Source organism: Cokeromyces recurvatus, assembly GCF_025118155.1.
Source record: "Cokeromyces recurvatus strain NRRL 2243 chromosome Unknown BX663scaffold_52, whole genome shotgun sequence".
NCBI classification, from domain to species: domain Eukaryota; kingdom Fungi; phylum Mucoromycota; class Mucoromycetes; order Mucorales; family Mucoraceae; genus Cokeromyces; species Cokeromyces recurvatus.
The window spans coordinates 50994-70046 of NW_026251438.1; the positions used below are offsets into that span (position 1 = coordinate 50994).

Sequence of the window (19053 nt, forward strand, 5' to 3'; positions counted from 1 at the left end):
CTTTAAATAGTTCTTCTTGGTAGCAATCACTCACTGCAACTTACTGAAAAAGAAAAGAAATGGCACAAATATTTCTGCTACCAAGCGTTACCCAATCCCCACTCTTATTAAAGTTAAAACTTCTTATAAAGACTTACAATATTGCAAATAATATCACTTTCAGATATATCTTCTCGATATTGTGAAGGCTTCCTTCATCTATTTCCATAAAAGACATTCGATAATTCTAGCCCATTCAATGGAAAGTAGTACATACGTACACAAAAAAAATATTGGATGTACACAATTATTAGAGTTTGTAGTATGTAAAAGATGTTATAGCAAACGGATTTATTCATGAATGTATATTTTCATTCAAGTAGTTTATGATATAATAGTGAAAACAGTATTTGTTCATCATAAGCAGCTGCTCTTTTATATTTTTTCATTATTGGTCCTCTTATAGTTGCTTGTCTAATACAACGTATTATTATCTTCTTTTTTTTTTACAATTTACATGTTAAAAGAAACAAGTATGACTGGAAATACTGGCTTCAATTTAAATAACTATGTATTTAACGCTTAACGATTGAAGCATTACTATAATGTGTGTATCTAAGTCGTCTTTTGAAGTGAATAATATGTGAATATTCCACCCTGTCAAATATTGAAATAAATACTATTCTAATTCCAATAAACAAATATACCACAAAATAACAATCAATTCTAGATAGAAATGGCTACTCTGAAGTGATTATCATGAAATATTATTTATTAAATGGTGAACTTTAACGTTGTAAGAATAAGTTTGTTCTAATAGAAAGTGTAACGATACACTATTATTAATGAAGATAAAATTCTTACATGACTAAGGCTAGAACTTGATTATCAGATTAAAATAATAACAATAATAATAAGATTGCTGTTTTTGATTTAGGTAAAAAAAAAAAGAAACCACAATGTTTGGAGGCCATGATTGAAACCGCTGGGGCTTCTAATGAGACTCCTCGGCATCATTTACGGAACCGTGATATGGCGGTAATCTTAAACTTCAGAGATATTCTTTTTAGGCTGAGTGAAGAAGGCAAAAGGCCCAAAGGACTTTATAGGGTGAAGATAATTCCCACCATCAACACCAATTGAAAGGAGAGCCTCATTAGCTAGTAGATGCTGGTCACCCAAAAAAAAAAAAAAGCAACAGATTCTGTATAGTTACCGCTGCATTAATTTTATATACAATATAATCTTTGAACAATAATATGATTTCGCCTTCAAATTTTTTAGCTCGTATTTACAGAAAAAAAAATTTGTATTGTATATTTTCTTTACTCACTTGCCTTAAGCATTTTGCGCGATCGTCTTATTTATTTTATAATGTGTTTAACTTATTTTTTTTTTTGCTGATCCTTATTCCTTTTTCCTTAATCAGCTTCCTCGGAAGAAACTAAAGTCCTTGCAATTAGCTTCTTCTTGGTTAATTTGTTAGCCAGCAATCTGTATCATTTTATATCTGCTTCATCCTCCTAGTATCAATTGATATAATGGCTGCCTTCATAGTAGACCAGTGTACTCATACTGTTTCTAGTTTTTTTTTTCTCCTGCCTTTTTTTCTCTTATTCCCAAGAGGTATCGATTACCTTGGAACTGACTATGACAATTCAATATAATAAAATTAATTGATATGCGCTCATTGGTCATTTTCATTTTATTTTATTTTTTTAATAAATATTAATTCTTTTAATTATAATAGGTGGTTTTCTTTTAATAATAATGTAATAGCTGCACTCTGTTCCTTTCTTTTTTCGTCTTTTACCCTTGTCCCCAAAAGGATTTTTTTTTTTTTAGTATCTTTTATTATTTGATATAATTAATGTTTTGTGCCCAATTTTGGGTTTTTTTTTGAAATTTAAATAAAAATCGTCCGGTCGTCAATTAAAAAAAATAAATATTTTCTGTCTCGACCCTTTCAAATAGTTCATGCAAATCTGATTGGTATTAACATTTTAGAATAGAAAAATAAATGTCAAAAATAGTTTGAGACATTTTTTTTTGTTTTACTTAAAAGATTTTTTTTTTTTTTTTTTTTTGGTTTCTTTTATTTTTTTTTTTCTTTTTCTTTTTTTTTTTTTTTTTTTTTTTTTCTTTATACATATTTAAATTGACATTCATTTTTATAAATTTAATTCTGAGATGCATTTAGGATTACTGTCACAAGAGCGTTTGACATTTGATCCAATTAAGCCGTTAATTCTTCGAGGACCACCTTCAGAAAATGCTTCTTCTGTATTTACAGGGACTGTTGTACTTTCTTTAGCTAAATCAACAAAAGTTAATTCAATTACAGTTACTTTTAAATCAACTGCTACTACTTATTGGCCAGAAGGTTTGTGTGTGTTCGTACAGAAACAAACACAAACAATCATTCATTGAAAAAAAAATTTTTTTTTGTTAGGAATTGGTGCACGTGGTACTCGATTGACACACGAAAAAGTCCTTAGTGAAGAAAGTGTACAGTTATTAGATACTAATAAGAATGACTTTATTAAATTACCAGCAGGTGTACATCGATTTTCTTTTGCATTTATTGTACCTAATGTAAGTACAATGGAATAGATAATTTCTTTTTTTTTCTTTTTTCTTTCTTCCTCCTTACCCCTTCCTTCGCTTTACTTAGTCTATTGTTGAAACAATTGAAGATGTATATGGTAGAGTTAGGCATACAGTAGATGCAAGAGTAGTTGGACCTGGTATTCAAATATTAAATAATTGGCATATTTCAAAGCCTGTCCTTGTATTACGAGCTTATATGTCTGACTCATTATTAACAAATAATTCATTACAAGATTTATCTCGTACCTATGAAAAGCATTTACCGGCTGCTGATGTACAACTCGTAGTTGAAAGAGCTGCATTTTCTTCAGGTGATCTCTTTTTCTTGAGACTCATTCTTCAACCACAACGCAAGAAAGTTCGTTTAGAACATATGGAATTAACAGTAACAGAAAATCGACGTTATAATGTAGCAGAGGTACGGGCTAATCGTACTGACACTGAACACTTTCCATTACCATTTTTAGCATCAACTAAATTAGCTGAAGGTGAAGAGATGGATACAAAAAATGAAAGTGATGATTTAAGATCTGTATTTACAAAGCATGGAAAAGGAATTGATTTAACAGATACAATAGCTTATCGAATTACATTTGCTACACCTACATGTATGAGAAATATTCATCATACTACTTATTACAAAGATATTTTATTTAGACATCATCTTAATATTACAATGACAATATCATTCGTAGACGATCACTTAACTTCAATAAGTTCAAATAATAGCAGTAATAGTAGTATTAGTGAAGAATCTTCAAATACAACTGTTACTCCTGCTTTACCTACTACAATTGAACAGCAAGCTGCTGAAGCTATGTTTGCCTTACCTCCACCACCACCTGCTGCATTATCTCTTCAATCGACTAACACAAATACACACATTAGACAAGCTATTCAACTTAATAATCCTACACCTATTATCTATCCACATAATCCTTACAATAATATTAATTCTAATACACAACATTTATCTCAATCAACTTGGCTATCTAAGCTTCGAAAGCCTGTCCATTCAAAAGAAGGAGGTACTCATGTCATTCGTAAACGAGAAACAATTCGTTTAGAAACTCCTGTTACCATTTTTGATTGTCGACTCAAAGAAGATTATGGTCGCTTACCTTCTTATTCAGAACTTAATGTCACTGCTCATCCAACTCATGGCGATGATAAAACTAAAATGGCTGATATGTTGGAACAAGATCTCATGTTACAATGTATGCCTAATTCTGATCAACAAATACCTTCTAATGAACCACAGCCTCAATTATGCCCTTGTTATTTTAAGTTTCGTCGTCAAATGGAAATGGCTTCTCAGGCACAATTGTTAGCGGCTAATAATGATAGTACATATGCTTTAGAGAGGATACCGTCTATTCCACCACCTGATTATGTCGAAACTGCTAATTAAACCCAAAACAAAGAGAAAAAAAAAAAGAGAAAAATACCCTATAATTCCGATTACTATTATTTTATTTAAATTTGTATTTTTTTTTTAAGAAAAAGAAAAGGAGCTCTTAATATTGTAATTTTACATTAATTGAAATAAATAATGCATGTATTTTAATTTTACTTACAACGTAAAGACATATATGCGTTCTAATGTTACTATTTTTTTTTTCATTGCAGATCTTCTAAACTAAGTTTTTTATTTGATAATGTGCTGCCTTTACTAGTAGGAATAGACAAGTTATTATCTCCTACAATAGACTTGCATTGTTTGAAACTCGCAGCAGCATCATGCACTATTTTTTTAATGAATAAATAGAGTAAAATCATTTTCATATACCGATATTTTCTTATTAAAGGTAATTACTACACATTTGAAAGTTGAAATCAATATTACTACTTTTATAAAATTATTAGTTGACAATGTTGAAATAATCCTATTCATTTTCGTAATGAAGCAACCTATATTTTAGTATTTCAATGTACCAACACAGCTGTTTCTGTTTTAGTATAGTTTTCTCTTGTAAATTTATGTTTAATATTATGTCGAGGGCAAATGAATTTAAAGAGATTGAATACAGGTTACTGTTTTGTGCACATGATAAATTTAATTTCAGCACTAGTGTATTCAAGAAAATTTATCTCTCTCTCTCTCTCTCTCGCTCGCTTTTTACCTCTTTCTTTATTTTCTCTTCATAAAAAAAAAATGATAAAATTCCAGGTTAATAAATGGGCATTAACATCTATTACAACAGCCATAAACATTAAATATCCTATTATACAAGCACCATGTGCAGGTCATACAAGCGCAAAGTTAGTTGCCGCCGTAAGCAATGAAGGTGGGCTTGGTTCGTTAGGAGCAGGTATGATGCCACCATCACAATTACGAGAAACTATTCGAGCTATACGTCAACTTACCTCGAAACCTTTTGCTGTCAATCTATTTTGCCGAAATCTATACCCATCACTCACCTATAATGAGCTTCAAAGACATAATGATAATATGGACAACATCCTAAATGAGATTCGGTCAGAATTAAATATTCCTATCCCGACAGAGTATCAATTGAGATCACCGCCATTTGAAGAACAAATAAATGTGTTGATAGAAGAACGTGTACCAGTTGTCTCCTTCACATTTGGTTTTTTACCTGACCCTATTTTACAAAGATTTAGGAGTGTAAATACTTTTTTAATAGGCACAGCAACAACTCTTGAGGAAGCCTTTCTGTTGGCGGGTTTAAATGACTCAGGTCTTACACAACGAAAGGCAGATGCGATTATCGTTCAAGGATTAGAAGCAGGTGGTCATCGTGGATCCTTTTTAAATGACGGGAAACAACTACCAGTAGCTGATCTTGTAAAGGCCATCATTACTCAGTCCTCTCAGTTAACTAAGCGTTTCCCTATACCTATCCTCGCAGCTGGGGGTATTAGTTCAGGTGCTAACGTTTACACAGCATTGCATGATTGGAATTCAGATGGTGTCGTAATAGGAACCTTATTCATGATGGCAACTGAATCGATGACCTCTAAAGCTCATAAAGAATGTTTATTAGAAACTGAAAAAACGACAAAGATTTCAAATGCAATTACTGGTAAAAATGCGCGTGGTTATCCTAATGAACTTATGAAACGTCTTGAACAAGCTAAGGATATACCATCATATAATATACAATCTTCCAAGACAAGCGATATCCTTGCCTATGCCACTCAACATGGTATCAAAGATTACATGTTATTATTATCTGGTGCAAATGCTCCTAAAGCAGCCAAATATTCCGAGAATGGAACACTAACTGCAGCTGAAATAATGCATAAATTGGTATTGGATGTAAACAAAATGTATGTAAATAATGAATAAAAAAAAATTATTTTGTTAAATCTACATATAAAGACTTGAAATCATAATCATTTCCTCTTCTCTTTTTTGATATCGTTCGTATCATTATATATATATATATATATCCTTATAACTTTTTATAATGGAAAAAAAATACGTTTTAAAACAAATACCTCTTACAAGACTCTTTGTGCTCTGATAACAAACTTACCATTATTAGAAAAATGTTTTTTTTTTTTTTTTTTTTTTTTTTTTTTTTTTTTTTTTTTTTTTTTTTTTTTTTTTAGCTTTACAAGTCAATTCATTTTGCTTGTTTAGAAACAGCATTTTACAGTTTTAAAGATAGACAAAGAAAAACTTTGTGTCTTCTACATTATAAATCAAGGATACCAAGAGTGTGTACATTAAACTTAAAAGCAGTTTACTAAATAAATAAAGCCGGGTATAAATGTATTAGAAAATAATGTAAAGGTAATTTTATTATAAATGGCATAGACTTATTTATTGGAAGAAATCCCAGTTTAATTCTCTACTCCTTAAATAATATAATCCATAACTGTCGATATGAGATATTTTAATAAATTCTAGTAGTAACCTCCTTTTACTAGACTAACCTCTTATGTCATTAAATCCTCTCCTCTGCCTTCTTATACGTTTCTCTTTTGTGAAATAGATGCATTTCTTCGTAGTTTAGTACGACTTAATTGTAGAACACTATAAATATAACCTATAACAGTTACTTATTACAATACAATGCTTACAGATGTAGGTGATTAAAGTAATTAATGTCTTATTCTCCCTTCTTCTCAAAAGGCTATCGACTATGCTTCTTTATCATCAAAGCATTTTTGAGGTTTAGTCGTTGGCATTACTCTGCATGAGCTTAAATACTTGAAATACGCTCTAGTATTTGTCTTCACCATTTCCTTTCTTAGGAAGACTTTCTGAACATTTTCTTTCTTTAAAAGAAAAAAAAATGCTTCAATTAATAATGCATATATTATATGGCTTCCTTTTATAAAAAATAAAATAAAATAGAATAAAAAATGCTAAAACTGTAGACTGGATTTAAAACTATAAATTAGTAGCACAACATGGAAGCAATCATTTATAAACGATCAGCACTAAACATATTACACTTGTTCTCCCTTGTACAACTAATTTGGCCCCTCAAAATTTTTATTTTTCTTTTCTTTTCTTTTCTTTTTTCTTTTCTTCTTCTTCTTCTCATTCATATACATCATGATTAGAATTCAACGATTTCTATATTATATTCTAATCTTGGTGTTTTTCGTATTCATTTCAATAACTTTATTAACTCATCTCAAAACACCATCACCTGATTTCAAAGATGAACATTTTAAAACAACAAAAAAAGTAAATCCTAATGAAGAGAAATATTTATCATGGTTCCCACATAGGTAATTTATATATTTAATAGAATAACTGGAGGAAACCACTCTTTTTTTTTTCTTTTTTTTTTTCGATCCCATTATTAATAAGTATATTACAGTGATTTTCCTGAACAGCAAGAATCCTTTAGAAATGCACTCCGACTTGCTTTAGAAACAAAACGTACAATTATTGCACCTATGCTTCGAATTAATAAGATTTATCCTTGGATGCCATTCGAAGATCTTGCTAAACGTTATGAAGCACAAGAAAAATCCACACTAAAAAAGGCATGCGATAATAATCAACCTACTTGGCAAACAGCGTTAGAACCTTGTGAGACAATAAATGATTGGATTGAAATACCTTGGTCCAGTATTATGGATTTAGAGATTATTAAAAGAGAATATGGTATTCGAATTATTGAACGTACAAATGGACATGGTTGGGGCGTTCATGAGTCAGCTTTAGAGAGTCATATCGACCCTGAAGATGTAGCTATCATTGATGTCATGTCATTTAAAGAAAATGGCACAGACTGGGAACATATCGATCCTACTGAAGAAGCATTAAAGCTTTCAAAGCAATCAACACTAACTCGTTTTACAAATTGGATTCAATCTCATTTTACCCCGCCAGCTAATGAAAAATTGTCTCAGCCCCTAAAATTTGTGCTGAGTGTCGATCGCTTACATGCAATTGATGCAAAAATTATTCAATTTGGCGCCTTGAATTCAGCTGCGCGTTATGAGACCACTCAAAATGAAATTCAATCAGACCTTCGAAAGGCATTGATGAAGTCACGCTTTATCGTTCCTGATCAAATGGCTCAACTGACTGCCCAATCTTCCAAGATCATTGAGGTCTTGGGTGGCCGTTTTCAATTTAGCACATTAATTCTTAATTTATCCAAACTAGTAGCAATGGATGCACGTGCTGGCACTATCCAAAATATGGCTGTCGATTCAAACCAAATCGATAATCGACCTCCTCCTGGCATGGAAGATTTAAATGAAAAGTCAAGATGGGATTTGATGGAGGCTGTCGTACTCGAACTCTTTGGTGACATACCTATTAATCAAGCCGTTTCCGCTGCTATGCCAATTAAGCCATCCTCAACATTAGCCGCACTTTTAAACTCCGGTTTCTCCACAACAAATCGTACCTCACCTCAAGATCGATTCCAGTTGTTAGAAGCATGTGTTGACTATCATCGACATGTTGAAGAACGTTATCCTGTATATTATCTCATTAACGACATGCAGATTGCAGCAGAAACACGACCTGATATTTTTGGGCCTCTTTTAGAGATGTTCCCTTGTATCTTTTCTAAAGCTGACATGATAAGCTGGGGGATTCAAACAGATTCCTATTTATCTGGTCAACCTGGTTTAATAGACACACATATTAATTATGAGCAACTATTTCAACCTCTTCTTGACATTTTGATTGCACAAAAAGGTAACCAAAAAAAAAAAGTAAAAAAAAAAAAAGGGTTTTGCTGTATTTAGTAATTTAATTTTTATGTCATTTTTTGTTGCAGGCTATTCATTTTTTGAAATTCCAACCACACCTTTAACTCGATTTCTCAATTGGAGTCCAAAAGAATAAAAATAGAACGGTTTTTTCTTTTCTAAAAAAAAAAATAAAATTTATATGAAAGAGAAGTAATATCATCAAATGATGTAATGATTGAGTCAGTTAGAAAAAAAAAAGATTTTATAATAAGACAAAGTCAATAACTTTTGTATTTTCCCTTTATCTCTCTCTCTTTTTTTTTTCTTCTTAAAAGAATACATTTATATATCTATTTCTCATACATGTATCGATTACCTATCCTCAAGACAAACACACAAGCCATGTTGATTCGTCGTCAACAATTGGCTATTCGAAACAATGCTAGATTAATGTCCAGTACACATCAAGAAGAACAACGCCGTGGGATAAATAAAGGTGCAATTGCTGCTATGTTTTTAACTGCTGCTGGTATTGCTGTATATTATCAACGTACAAAAGACGAAAAAAGCAGTAAGTGATCATATATATGTATATATGTATATTTGAATTGATTGATTAATAATTCATGTTTATTTATTTATTTATTTTGATAGAGCTATATCAAAATGATGATCCTTATGAAAAGACAAAAAAGGATGTGTCACAAATGGGACATGATGCAGCAAAGGAGGCTAACAAAGTCGGACAACAAGTGAAAGATTCTGCTGAATCTGCTGGTCAAGCCACAAAGGATGCCTACAATCAAGTCAAGTCCTCTGTCCAAAGAGAAGGCAAGGACGCTGTAGAGAACGCGAAGGATAGTGTAGATAAATTCCGCTCTGAACATCATCTGAAGGAAGGTGATCGTTCACCTGAAAGTATTGTATCTGACAAGTATAATCAAACGAAGGAAACGATCACTGATGATATTAAAAAATCCAAGGACTACTTTGCTAATTACAAACATCGAGAGAGTCCTAATAGTCAAGATAAAAACCCCATGGTTCATGAAAAGGTCTCCTCGGATGCTACTAAAACACCTCGTGAAAGACAATTAGAATCTTATGCTGAAAATAAAGTAGGCGATACCTCTACTCTCGTCAATAAGGACACTAACAAGGTTTCCTCTGTCTGGAAGGATAAAGACAATCAAGAAAAGTCCGGCAGTCGTAATAGCCCCGTTACTGTTGAACATGAACCCGCCAACAACGACAACAACAAGAAGAAGGGCTTTTGGAATAGTATCTTTGGAGGAAGTGGCTCGTCCTCTTCAGCTGCTTCAGCTGAGGCCCATGATAAATCCCATCAAGCCCCTATTCCTGCTACACCCGTAGATACCTCCTCCAAGAAGGATTTTCAAAAGGGTTCCTCCGCTGATGGTAACCCGATGGTGAACGAAAAGCGCTCAAGAGATAGAACCAAGTCTAATCAAGAATATCATATGGAGGCTTACGCAAATGACCATGTTCATGATACCAGTACCCTTGTTGGTAAAGACACTGAAAAAGTGAAAGGTACTTGGGAAGATAAGGCAAGTCGTGATCAAGGTTCTCAAGAACCCTCTACTTCTAGATCATCTCTTACATCCTCCTCTTGGTCTAATCTCGTCAATCAAGCTAGTGAAAAACTTCATGAAGTAGAAGAAAAAGTGGAAAACTACATTGAAGATGATGGCAAAAAGGTGGCTTCCATGTGGGAAGGTGTTAAGAATAAAGTCGGACTCTCTGCAAAGGAGAGTTATCAAGATGCAAAGTCAAAGGCCAGTCAAGTTGGAAAGGAGGCTAATGATACCTTAAAGGATGTATCTAATAAGGCAAGTCATGAATCAGGTCGTCTTGAAGAAGGGTGGGAAAACGTTAAATCACAAGCGAAGGAAGAGGCTGATTCGATCTATAGAACTGCCTCAGATGTTGTCTCCTCCACTTCGAGTAAGTTTAAGGAAGGAGCTGATCAAACACGTCGTGATAGCTCTAAACTTATGCAAGATCAAATGGATCGTGCTAGTGGTGTATTGAATGAAACAGAAAGGGAGGCTAACAAGTTAAAGTCAGATACTGAAAAAACTGCAAAGAGTTGGTATGCAAAAGGTACAGAACAAGCGAAGGACAGCTATGATTCTATTAAGGATACAGTCGATAAGGATATCCAATGGACTCGTCAAAAGGTTCAGGAAGGTTTAAATAATACAAAAGAAGAAGTGAGTCACTTGTTAAGTACTCAACCAAAGGAATCGGACTTGGCTGGTCATATTAAGCGTGGTGAAAAGTTTGCTGAAGAGGAAGAAGGTCAATTGAGATCTACGCGTAATAATGTTGATAAGAAACCTGCTAAGGTCGTTGTTGAACATGCTGATGGCAAGGATATGTAAACAAATTTTGTTACAAAAAAAAAAAAAAAAAAAAAAAAAAAAAAAAAAAAAGAGGGGGATGAAGTAATTTTTCTTCTTTCCTTTTTTTTTTTTTGTAATAATATCTTCTTCATATTTACTGTTATATTATTATGGTTATTTGTTATTTATTTATCTATGTAAATATTAAAAAAAAATAAAATAAAATAAAATTGATTCTATTCAAAGTGTTATATTTTTTGTTTTTTATTCTGCTCAGGTATTCATATCTTGTGAGTAAGCTTTTTTCATGGTAAAAACGAGACAATGTTTGAATTTTTTTATTTTTATTTTACACGGTATATTTATGCAATAAACAAATTCAATGTTAGTTCAATTTCGATAGAATGTTTTCTGTATTTTTTTTTGAGTGCTTTCTATTGTCAGCGATGATGATGGCTAATATGTTACTACTTATGGTAAAGCAAATACTTAAAAAAAAAAAAATATGGCAACCGTCTGTCATTGATTATGTAAAAGTAAACAAAAGCTGAATTTCAATCTGATAGAAAGCGGAAGATGTTTTCCTTTTGACAGATACCCCTGGGGTTTTTCTTTTTTCCTTTTCTTTACCTCCTTTATTTTTTATACCCTATTATCATAACGATTCTTTAATACATTTCTCATTTAAAATGACATCACGATTATTTAGAATTGCAATGTTAGCTAATAGAGCAACATGTCTACGACCTCCATTTCAATCATCGTCAAAGGCAGCTATAACTTGTCAATTACGTAAAATAAATTCAACATCAATTATGCGAGAGCAATATTTGCATGGATACAAAGATAACGAAAGATATCACGGTAATCATATATACAAAAAAAAAAGTATGATTATATTGAATGAAGGAAAGTACTAAGTATTAGTAATAAAGGTGAATATCCTGGTCGTACTCACTATTGTGGCGAGTTACGTGCTTCACATGAAGGAGAAAAAGTTGTTTTGTGTGGTTGGGCACAATCTTCTAGGTATATTCTATAAGTTGAAAAAAAAAAGACATACACATACATATATACACACACAGAATTGGTTATTTATTAAAATATGGATGTTCTAGAGATTTGGCTCAAGATTTGATTTTTTTACCTTTAAGAGATCATTCAGGTATTACACAGCTTGTCTATCGAAATTCTAAAGATGAAAAACTTCGAAAACAAATTCAGCTTTTATCACCAGAAAGTATAGTGTGTGTAGAAGGCATTGTGCGAAAGAGACCCGAAGGCATGTCAAATCAGAAACAAGCGACAGGTGATATTGAAGTAGAAATTACAAAGTTGTATTGTTTAAATCCTGCTTCACCTTCACTCCCTTTTTGGCCCAATCAGGCACAACTGGTAAGTTGAAGTAAATATTCATAGCAAATATATATATATATATATATATATATTAATAAGAAATACAGCCGAATGAAGAGGTTAGACTTCGATATCGTTATTTGGATCTTCGTAGAAATGTACTTCAACATAATCTTCGTCTTAGATCGTTAACAGCTAATACAGTACGAGATTATTTGATCAAAAATGGATTTACAGAGATCGAAACTCCTACTTTATTTAAATCAACACCTGAAGGTGCTCGTGAATATATTGTGCCTACAAGAAAGAAAGGCGCCTTTTATGCTTTATCACAGAGCCCACAACAAGTAAATAGAGAGAGAGAGAGAAAAGAGATTTTTTGAATTACTTATTGATATATTACTTTCTTCCTTTTATTTTTTAGCATAAACAAATGCTAATGGCAGCTGGATTCGATCGTTATTTTCAAATTGCCCGTTGTTTCAGAGATGAAGATTTAAGAGCAGATCGACAGCCTGAATTTACACAGATTGATTTGGAAATGTCATTTATCAAAATAAAGGATATTCAAGAAATTATTGAAGGAATGGTAACCGCTGTCTGGGACAAAGCATTGAATGTCAAACTGACAAAAGAAGATTTTCCACACATAACTTATAAGCAAGCCATGTCTCAGGTAAATACATTTTTATATATCCCTTTATATATATATATAAAAATATATATTTAATCATCTTTTGTTAGTATGGTTCTGATAAACCCGATCTTCGATTTGACATGAAAATTAACGATATTGGGGCATATTTTAAAGATGTTGTAGGAGATAATTCGATTGATTGTATGGTGGTGAAAAAAGGATCTTCTATCACTGGTGGTGAATTGAAAACAATGCAAAAAACACTCGAACTTGCTAATGATTTTGCATTTGTAAAGATCAATGAGAACAATCGTTTGTCATGGTCATCCAAATGTCTTACCTTACGTCATTCTCAATCCGTGGGACATATTGAAGAACAATTAAACAAGTCTCTTCATATTGAACAAGATGATTTAGTGCTAGTTCATAAACGACCCAAATACATTTATGGTGGTAATACAACTATGGGTCGTATTCGTGTTCATGTATCAAACTTAATGCAAGAAAAGGGTCTTTTAAGATTAGATGATAAAGAGAAATACAAGTTTTTATGGGTTGAATCTTTCCCATTGTTTACACCAGATGAACAAGGTATTCGTAAATGGCAATCCACACATCATCCTTTTACGGCACCTTATGATGAAGATATCCCCCTGTTAGCGACTGCTCCTGAAAAAGTAAGAGGACAACACTATGATTTAGTTTTAAATGGTATGGAAATTGGCGGAGGATCGATCCGTATTCATTCACCTGTCATGCAGACGTTTATTCTCGAAAAGGTGTTACAACTGGAAAAATATGAATATGAACGATTTGATCACTTAATTGATGCCTTAGGAGGCGGATGCCCCCCTCATGGTGGAATTGCTCTAGGCTTTGATAGAATGATGGCTATTTTATGTGATTCTACTTCTATTCGTGATGTTATTGCATTCCCAAAGGCTGCAGGTGGTAAAGATTTTGTTGTGAATAGTCCTTCGGGAATAACTGCGGCTCAATTAAACGAATATGGATTGCAATTAGCTAATGTTAATAGTCAAAATGATAACTGAAGATTGACCGTTTACGATACTACACTGTTGTAATTTTTTTTTCTTTGCGTATCATAGAATACCTTATTTGATTCAAATAAGAATATTTATATATGTGTATATATATTTGTATACATAAAGTTATAGATTTTTGTTTATATTTGTATTACTAAATTTTTTTTTTTTTTTTTTTTTTTTTTACTTGTATATAATAATCAGCCTAATGTAGTGTCATTTATAAACAGTAAATATAGTGCAAAGGTGCCATCATTTTGGCTGTTTTTATAATAGATAGAAAGCGTTTGAAAAAGGCCTTTCTTCTTTTTTAAGATTCTGTACTTGAGATTTTACCATCATATAATAAACAGAAAAAAAAAAATAAACAAAGATGGTCTATACTTATCTTAGCTCCTTACTTTTATTTTAACTGCATGTGTTTATGTTCGAATTTTTTTTTTTTTTTTTTTTTTTGTAATTTTAGTGATACGCTATGCAAGTATATTTAAATAAATACATGTATATAATATACATTCTGTAAACATGCATTTCTAGTGTATATTGAGTGCTATGCATATATTTATTTTCCAACTATCAGATGAATCAGATAAGAAACAGTACTAATTGAAAGTACATATATATATATATTAATTATATATATTGATATACTACCTAAAATAAATAATACAAATACAGGTGAATCAAATAAATTTATTTGATTTTATAATCCTACTGATTTAATGCTATAAGATTCATTAAGGGCAATTCAAGAAATAAAGGTAAAATAGAAATATTAAAAGTAGATTTTTTGATAAAGGAGGCAGTGTAGAGAATTATACTGAACTAATAAACTGATATTAAATCAAAAAAAAGAAGAACTTTCACACACACACACACACACACACACACTACTCCTCTATTGAAGAGCTTGTTATAGTTGACTAGAATAAATGGAGGATATCTAGTTGTTAACTACTTAACCCCTTAGTAGCTATCATAATTTCGTTTTATATCATCTCAATATTTGTTTGCATTTTTCAAATCTTATTTATGGTATCAGATAAATCATCGTATTGCGTATATATTATCAAAAATGATGATATTCAAAAGACATTCATCTGTCATCACCTTTCATAGTCAATGCATAATATGTATATAACTCCATACAAAGGAAAAAAAGAAAGAAATTCACCTTTCCACGTATTTTTTTTTTCGTACAAGTTATTACTTTGTATAAAATATGACAGCTAATTGATTAATACAGAGCCCTATGCATCTATTTAATGGTAAGTAAGAGGCACATCATATATTGATTAATCGACAAATACAACAAAATAGAACCTTTTTATCATTAATCCCTAATGGTTTTTTTTTTTTACATATTCTTACTTTTCTCGAGACGTTATTATAGTTACTTCCTATATGTACATGAATGTATTTTCAAGATAACTGTTTCAATAAAATATTTTTGAAGAGAAAAAAAAATAGTATACAAAAGTAGTAATAATTATCGAGAAGGAAAAGTATGATAAAATGATGTATGCATAATCATGTATTGTCTGTGTCGTAACGTGTATATTGTCATTACTTGAAAATGATTATTACCATCAACATAGATGTATATATATATATATATATAGGAATTACATAATATCAAGATATACATCTTGTATATAATAATTTTCTTTATTATTTTAATTTGTATAATACAATACTTAAGGAGGCTTTCATAGGAAGAAGAAATAAAGGGGGGTAAAGGAAAGAGAGAGAAAAAGACATAAGTATATTTTTTTTCTACAAACTGTCATGCATTAAAAATATAAATTGATATCGTTCTAATATAAAAAGGGAGAGATGAATATAGCTTCATTTTTTCGTGTAATTGTATATATAAATCAACTCTTTACTCTTATTTTTTTTTTGTTTTCCTATTTGTATGTAGATAAATATTTTATAAGTAACTTGAAGTGTGTGACGGCTCCTTACAGATATTAATGATTTCGGGTTTAAATCAGCTTTCTTCAAAATCATACTAATTTTTTTCTTTTTTTTTAGGCTACTATATCCTTCTTCTATTTTCCTGTTTCTTTCTTTCTTCTTTCTTTTTTAACATCTTTATTAAAACAGAATAAAAGTATAATACGTATGCCTAATAATAAAAGTATATTAATCCTAAGTAGTTCGACCATTGTAAGTTCACAATAAACTTTTTTTTTTTTTTTTGTACCTTAAAAAAAAAATTTGAAACTTTAATTTAGATTGCATGGATTATAACATTTGTTGGTGCTTGTGTATTTAGAAAAGGGCTTTCAGGTGGTGCTTGGTGGATTGTTATTTATGAGCTCTTACTAATTATGACAACCATTTTTATTTTGATAAACAATGTCTTTACACAGTATCGACTCATGGTAAATAAATAAAAAGAAAAGAAAGGAAATTAAGTCTCATACTTTTTTTTTTTTTATCAGCTCTTGACATTTTTAGCTGCTAGTGTAGCTATGTCTACTTACCAACTTGACTATGCTTTACCAGTATCTAAATTTGCTTCAGGCTATAGAAGTGGAGCAAGCGCTTATGCTACAGGATATATCCTTTTATTAATAGCCCAAGTAATATATATATATATATATATGTTTTATCTCATACTCATCATTCACCTTATTACTACGAAAATTATTTCTTGTAGTTTTTTTGGATCATTTTATTAGGTAGTGAACCTGATAGCTATTTAGGCAAATATCTTCCATCCTATTATAAGGGAAATTCAATTGAAAGTATCCATCAGCAAAATCAATCACAGCAATATGAAATAACATGTGATAAAACTATAGTGCCTGATTTATCCAATATACCCCCGTATGGAGCTGCTAATAGTTCTAATAGCCATATGTCTTATACAAACGCTTCTGTAAACATCCATGATAAGACAGTCACTGATGATTTAGAAGATAATATAATTCAACAACCTATTCTACAATATAAAGAAAAAGTTCAATCCTTGCATGCATGTTAGTTTAAAAAAAAAAGTATATAATAATCTTATTTATATATATTTATTTATAGATAAAGCAAACCCTGAAGACCCGAATGAATTAAGCTTTAACAAAGGTGAAGTATTAGAGATTGCTGAAAGAAACGGTAATTGGTGGCAAGCCCGTAAAGCAGATGGCACAGTGGGTATCATTCCTAGCAACTATGTAAGTTATTAGAATAGTTTTTTTTTTTTTATATTATTTTTTCATGCGAATGATTTTTATTTTATTTTATTTCTAATATAAACATTTACAACATTGTAGTTTTCTTCTTCTTCACCTCCAACATAAGAATATATTACGTCACTCTGTTACTTATTAGCGACTCTTTTATATTTATTGCTATATATTTATTCTTTGATCTAATCTAATTATCAATTTATATTTTCCTATTTCTATCTTTTTGAATGAAAATATTATATTACTACTTTACTTTGTCTTTAAATAAAGAAAAAAAAATCTATACACACATATAAATTCATTGCAAGACCTATTCTCATCATATCAAATGCACTACCATTGATGATATATTTATTGATCCATGCTTTAAAATAAAATAAAAGGAATCGCCGCTTATTTTATTTTATTTATTCTTTTCTTTACAGTTGGGTTATCTGAGATTAATAACAAAGAACGTGTTTTCTATAATTACAATCGTTGTTATATAATAAACTAACAGCAGAAGTTATTTGAGGAAAAACTTCATTAATTATATATTTATATATAAATAATAAAAGCCAGACTGTCGATCTTTTCTTTCTTTCTGTCTTTCTTTCTTTACAACATGTCTTATATATATATATCGGTATTTTTTAACCTATTTATCTGTCCCAATTTATTTATTTATTTTTTATTTTTACTAAATTGATATGTACAATTCGGATTATATAATATAGTTTGCCTTTCTAGTTTGTTATGTACACTATCTGAAGGTTTCATTTCATTTCTTTTTTTATACTCCACCCCACATCTCAGCCTATTCGGCTATATATTTTATTTATTACGAACATAAGTTTAGAACCTAATAGCCATCACGAGATAATACATAAATATCTTGAGGAAAAAAAAAATATTACTCAAGGTAGATCAGACGAAGTGATCAACGTAGTACTTAAAACAATAATTTGTATGTGTTCGGGGATAAATAATGATCTAGATGCAGCTTTTTTTTTTTTTTTTTTTTTTTTTTTTTTTTTTTTTGTTCACTCTGATGCCTATGAAAGTGTGTCTTTCTCTCTAGACGAGTTAAAAAAAAATCCAATCCATTAATACAATGAATGAAGATTTGTATATTGGAAAAATAGATTCATGAATATTCTAAATTCATTTATATTTCTTGATAATTATTGTTAAGTGTAGCAAACTACTATTTGAAAAAAAAAAAAAAAAAAAAAAAGAATAATATACATTCTTTTCCAAAAACTTTTGCTTGTGAATAAGTCTCAAAGTTTTCATTTATAACTACTACAGAAAATATGCATTTATTCAATTATTTTCCTTTAAATTAGCCTCCCTCAAAAAAAAAAAGAAAGAAAGAAAGAAAGAAAGAAAGAGAGAGAGAGAGCCAAGCGCTAGATTGGTAAGTTCAGTCATGATGTTAATTGAATATGAGAGACTCCACTTCTTTGGGAGCTTTCGGTTATTAATGAAACTCAATCTTACGATATCGGATCTTGTTTTATTATGGAAATAAAGTTTACAGTTTTTTTTTTTTTTATATATGTCTCTCTGAAGAGATTAAGTAGATTTGATCATTTTTAGCACTTTTTATAGTGTAAAATTGCCAATGAAAATGAAAAAAAGAAGGTACATTTTCATTGAATCATCCATAGTTAATTGCTTTAAAAGCCCTTGATAACTGCATTATTCCTGCTACTTGCTTTAATCTAGAAGCAAAGATT

General features: G+C 30.7%; 7 protein-coding genes across 7 annotated transcripts; all 7 read left to right on the forward strand.

Moving 5' to 3' along the window:
• The first annotated feature begins 765 nt into the window (after nucleotides 1–765).
• On the forward strand, nucleotides 766–1196 carry BX663DRAFT_527519 (uncharacterized protein). Its single transcript, XM_051530050.1, has one exon. The coding sequence runs from the start codon at nucleotides 952–954 to the stop codon at nucleotides 1120–1122; it is 171 nt and encodes a 56-aa protein (XP_051377653.1). The 5' UTR covers nucleotides 766–951; the 3' UTR covers nucleotides 1123–1196.
• A 928-nt stretch (nucleotides 1197–2124) lies between these two features.
• BX663DRAFT_565332 (uncharacterized protein) lies at nucleotides 2125–4206 on the forward strand. The gene is made up of 3 exons (XM_051532076.1): nucleotides 2125–2362; nucleotides 2432–2574; nucleotides 2654–4206. Exons 1-3 carry the CDS (start codon nucleotides 2170–2172, stop codon nucleotides 3998–4000), a joined length of 1683 nt encoding a protein of 560 aa, XP_051377654.1. The 5' UTR covers nucleotides 2125–2169; the 3' UTR covers nucleotides 4001–4206.
• Nucleotides 4207–4571: 365 nt separating this feature from the next.
• On the forward strand, nucleotides 4572–5969 carry BX663DRAFT_527523 (2-nitropropane dioxygenase). Its single transcript, XM_051530051.1, has 2 exons — nucleotides 4572–4623; nucleotides 4713–5969. Exon 2 carries the CDS (start codon nucleotides 4745–4747, stop codon nucleotides 5900–5902), a length of 1158 nt encoding a protein of 385 aa, XP_051377655.1. The 5' UTR covers nucleotides 4572–4623; nucleotides 4713–4744; the 3' UTR covers nucleotides 5903–5969.
• A 1154-nt stretch (nucleotides 5970–7123) lies between these two features.
• Nucleotides 7124–8884, forward strand: BX663DRAFT_556520 (uncharacterized protein; the record flags this gene model as incomplete). Its single annotated transcript, XM_051531722.1, has 3 exons — nucleotides 7124–7302; nucleotides 7395–8734; nucleotides 8817–8884. The coding sequence occupies 3 exons, from the start codon at nucleotides 7124–7126 to the stop codon at nucleotides 8882–8884; spliced, it is 1587 nt and encodes a 528-aa protein (XP_051377656.1).
• Nucleotides 8885–9758: 874 nt separating this feature from the next.
• Nucleotides 9759–14120, forward strand: BX663DRAFT_411279 (tRNA synthetases class II-domain-containing protein; the record flags this gene model as incomplete). Its single annotated transcript, XM_051522296.1, has 9 exons — nucleotides 9759–10026; nucleotides 10105–10472; nucleotides 10551–11134; nucleotides 11809–11963; nucleotides 12035–12128; nucleotides 12218–12494; nucleotides 12563–12802; nucleotides 12880–13131; nucleotides 13200–14120. Coding segments are annotated over 9 exons (3159 nt in total), but the record flags the coding sequence as incomplete, so codon positions are not given.
• A 1941-nt stretch (nucleotides 14121–16061) lies between these two features.
• Nucleotides 16062–16918, forward strand: BX663DRAFT_299113 (uncharacterized protein). The gene is made up of 4 exons (XM_051522037.1): nucleotides 16062–16087; nucleotides 16176–16310; nucleotides 16379–16528; nucleotides 16589–16918. The coding sequence occupies exons 2-4, from the start codon at nucleotides 16266–16268 to the stop codon at nucleotides 16826–16828; spliced, it is 435 nt and encodes a 144-aa protein (XP_051377658.1). The 5' UTR covers nucleotides 16062–16087; nucleotides 16176–16265; the 3' UTR covers nucleotides 16829–16918.
• Nucleotides 16819–17329, forward strand: BX663DRAFT_444591 (uncharacterized protein; the record flags this gene model as incomplete). Its single annotated transcript, XM_051523627.1, has 2 exons — nucleotides 16819–17128; nucleotides 17184–17329. Coding segments are annotated over 2 exons (456 nt in total), but the record flags the coding sequence as incomplete, so codon positions are not given.
• Nucleotides 17330–19053: the final 1724 nt, after the last annotated feature.

What these genes read in the sequence shown, in the direction of transcription:
- BX663DRAFT_565332 (XM_051532076.1), top strand. Translation starts at nt 2,170, where the DNA reads ATGCATTTAGGATTACTGTCACAAGAGCGTTTGACATTTGATCCAATT. An exon ending in TACTACTTATTGGCCAGAAG is followed by an intron (nt 2,363 to 2,431) that starts GTTTGTGTGTGT and finishes TTTTTTTGTTAG; the next exon opens with GAATTGGTGCACGTGGTACT. An exon ending in TTGCATTTATTGTACCTAAT is followed by an intron (nt 2,575 to 2,653) that starts GTAAGTACAATG and finishes CGCTTTACTTAG; the next exon opens with TCTATTGTTGAAACAATTGA.
- BX663DRAFT_527523 (XM_051530051.1), top strand. Translation starts at nt 4,745, where the DNA reads ATGATAAAATTCCAGGTTAATAAATGGGCATTAACATCTATTACAACA.
- BX663DRAFT_527519 (XM_051530050.1), top strand. Translation starts at nt 952, where the DNA reads ATGATTGAAACCGCTGGGGCTTCTAATGAGACTCCTCGGCATCATTTA.
- BX663DRAFT_299113 (XM_051522037.1), top strand. Translation starts at nt 16,266, where the DNA reads ATGCCTAATAATAAAAGTATATTAATCCTAAGTAGTTCGACCATT. An exon ending in TCCTAAGTAGTTCGACCATT is followed by an intron (nt 16,311 to 16,378) that starts GTAAGTTCACAA and finishes ACTTTAATTTAG; the next exon opens with ATTGCATGGATTATAACATT. An exon ending in TTACACAGTATCGACTCATG is followed by an intron (nt 16,529 to 16,588) that starts GTAAATAAATAA and finishes TTTTTTTATCAG; the next exon opens with CTCTTGACATTTTTAGCTGC.